We start from the raw sequence: 1799 nt of genomic DNA on the forward strand, positions 1-1799 counted from the left end.
AGGAGTACATTTGTTCACATCTTAACAACTGTCTGTTACTGTCTGGGAACACTGGCCTTATTCTGTAAGAATCCCTGATGAAGAGCAAAAGAAAAGATTTTAGCAACTGGCAAATACTTTGTGCATACAGTTTAAGACGCTTTGCCTGTGGAACATTGTATTTAAATAGTCCATCTCCACAGTCATCTGTCTCCCCCATATTTCCGTAATATCATTGGCACACTAAAAATACTGACAGTAACACCCAGCCTATTAAGTACAGTCTATGAATCACAACACTGATGTACAATTCTGCATTTTTAGTTCGATACCTGAAGCACAGCATCTCGCAACATGTCCTGCAATGCCATGGAGAAGCTGCCACTCTTTGGTGACTGCTACGTTGGGCAGATGCCTCAGCTTTACTCTAGAGACCCTTTTGCCATGTTCCACTTGTACCCCGAGACCCCAAACCAGTTGACTGGCCCTGAAGAGATGCCTTTGCCTCCACTGATGTCAGAGCAGCTGGCTGCTGAGAGTTTCTACAGTGATCCTTGCAGTTTCCAATTTCAAGTCCCCTGTGGGAATTTTGGCAGATGTGAGTACTCTTGTGGTCCAGCATTTATCAGGAAAAGAAATGAAAGGGAGAGGCAGAGGGTTAAGTGTGTCAATGAAGGATATGCCAAACTGAGACATCACCTACCTCCTGAATACTTAGAGAAACGACTCAGCAAAGTCGAAACACTCCGCGCTGCTATTAAATATATAAGATTTCTCCAGTCTGTGCTGTACAGTGATTCAGAGGAGAAGAGCAGGGAAGCTCACCATACTTCCCAAGGGGACTCTCAAAGTGATACAATTCCAAGGACTTCATAATCTGTTCCAGAACAAATACAACCATTTCTGGGAACTCAAGAACTGTCCTGCCAGTGAGGATTGAGAGATGGTTATGAGACTGACCTTGCTTCACCATATCTTAGTTTCAATTCCTGTGGTTACCATGAACTAAGTTGAATTCTGTTAGAATGTCTGGATGTTCTGAATGATTCAGATGGCTACAATCATTGCAAAGATTTTTAAACATGATCCATTGTATGTGTAAATTTTTTTTTCTAAAAGGAAAAAATTATGTGTTTGTCATCTTAAGCTGCATATTTTAATAAAGGAATCAAAAGCTCCTGCTCTTTTTTTCTGAGAATGGTAAGAGTTCACTTTGCTGACACTTCCATTGACTGTGTTTGTTAACTGATAGGTAGCTGTGGCCAGTCCTCCCCAACTCTAATAACGTATTCATTCATTGGCTGACAAATTAGTTATATAGATAATTAAGGAAACAGCTCTGGATCTGTTCTTAAGTTTATGACAATCTTGAGTTTTCAATTTTTTTTTTAAAGATAAAGTTGCATCTCTGGTCTTTAGTAGCTGTGCATGGTGTAGGTATGAGTCCTGAGCAATGTTTATAAATGAACAGGCATGGCAGAGATCCGAAAGGTACTCCCTAGCAGTGTGCTGTGAAAATAATATACAAAATAATTGACATTTTTGCTGTACTCCAACACAGTATCTAAAACCTGCAATCTGAGAGACTCCGTCACTCTTGTGGAAATGGGGTCAACTTGGCCCATACAGGAGGAGTTTTAGCCACAGTATTGCTGTGGACATGGACATTCCATTTTTAAAAAAAGAGGTTGCTCCATTGGCCCTTGGAGCTGGCAATTAATTAATAACTAATTGGCACAACTGATATAGGCACTTATCTGAACCTGGAAATCTGGGCCCAGGAGATAGCATCTTTGATATGGCAATAGCTCTAGCCTGGT

At 40.7% G+C, this 1799-nt stretch overlaps 1 protein-coding gene across 1 annotated transcript; it reads left to right on the forward strand.

Annotated features, from left to right (window-relative positions):
• Positions 1 to 333: 333 nt before the first annotated feature.
• On the forward strand, positions 334 to 855 carry ASCL3 (achaete-scute family bHLH transcription factor 3). The gene has a single exon (XM_066619298.1). The coding sequence runs from the start codon at positions 334 to 336 to the stop codon at positions 853 to 855; it is 522 nt and encodes a 173-aa protein (XP_066475395.1).
• Positions 856 to 1799: the final 944 nt, after the last annotated feature.

Source organism: Tiliqua scincoides, chromosome 1, assembly GCF_035046505.1.
Source record: "Tiliqua scincoides isolate rTilSci1 chromosome 1, rTilSci1.hap2, whole genome shotgun sequence".
Lineage (NCBI taxonomy): Eukaryota > Metazoa > Chordata > Lepidosauria > Squamata > Scincidae > Tiliqua > Tiliqua scincoides.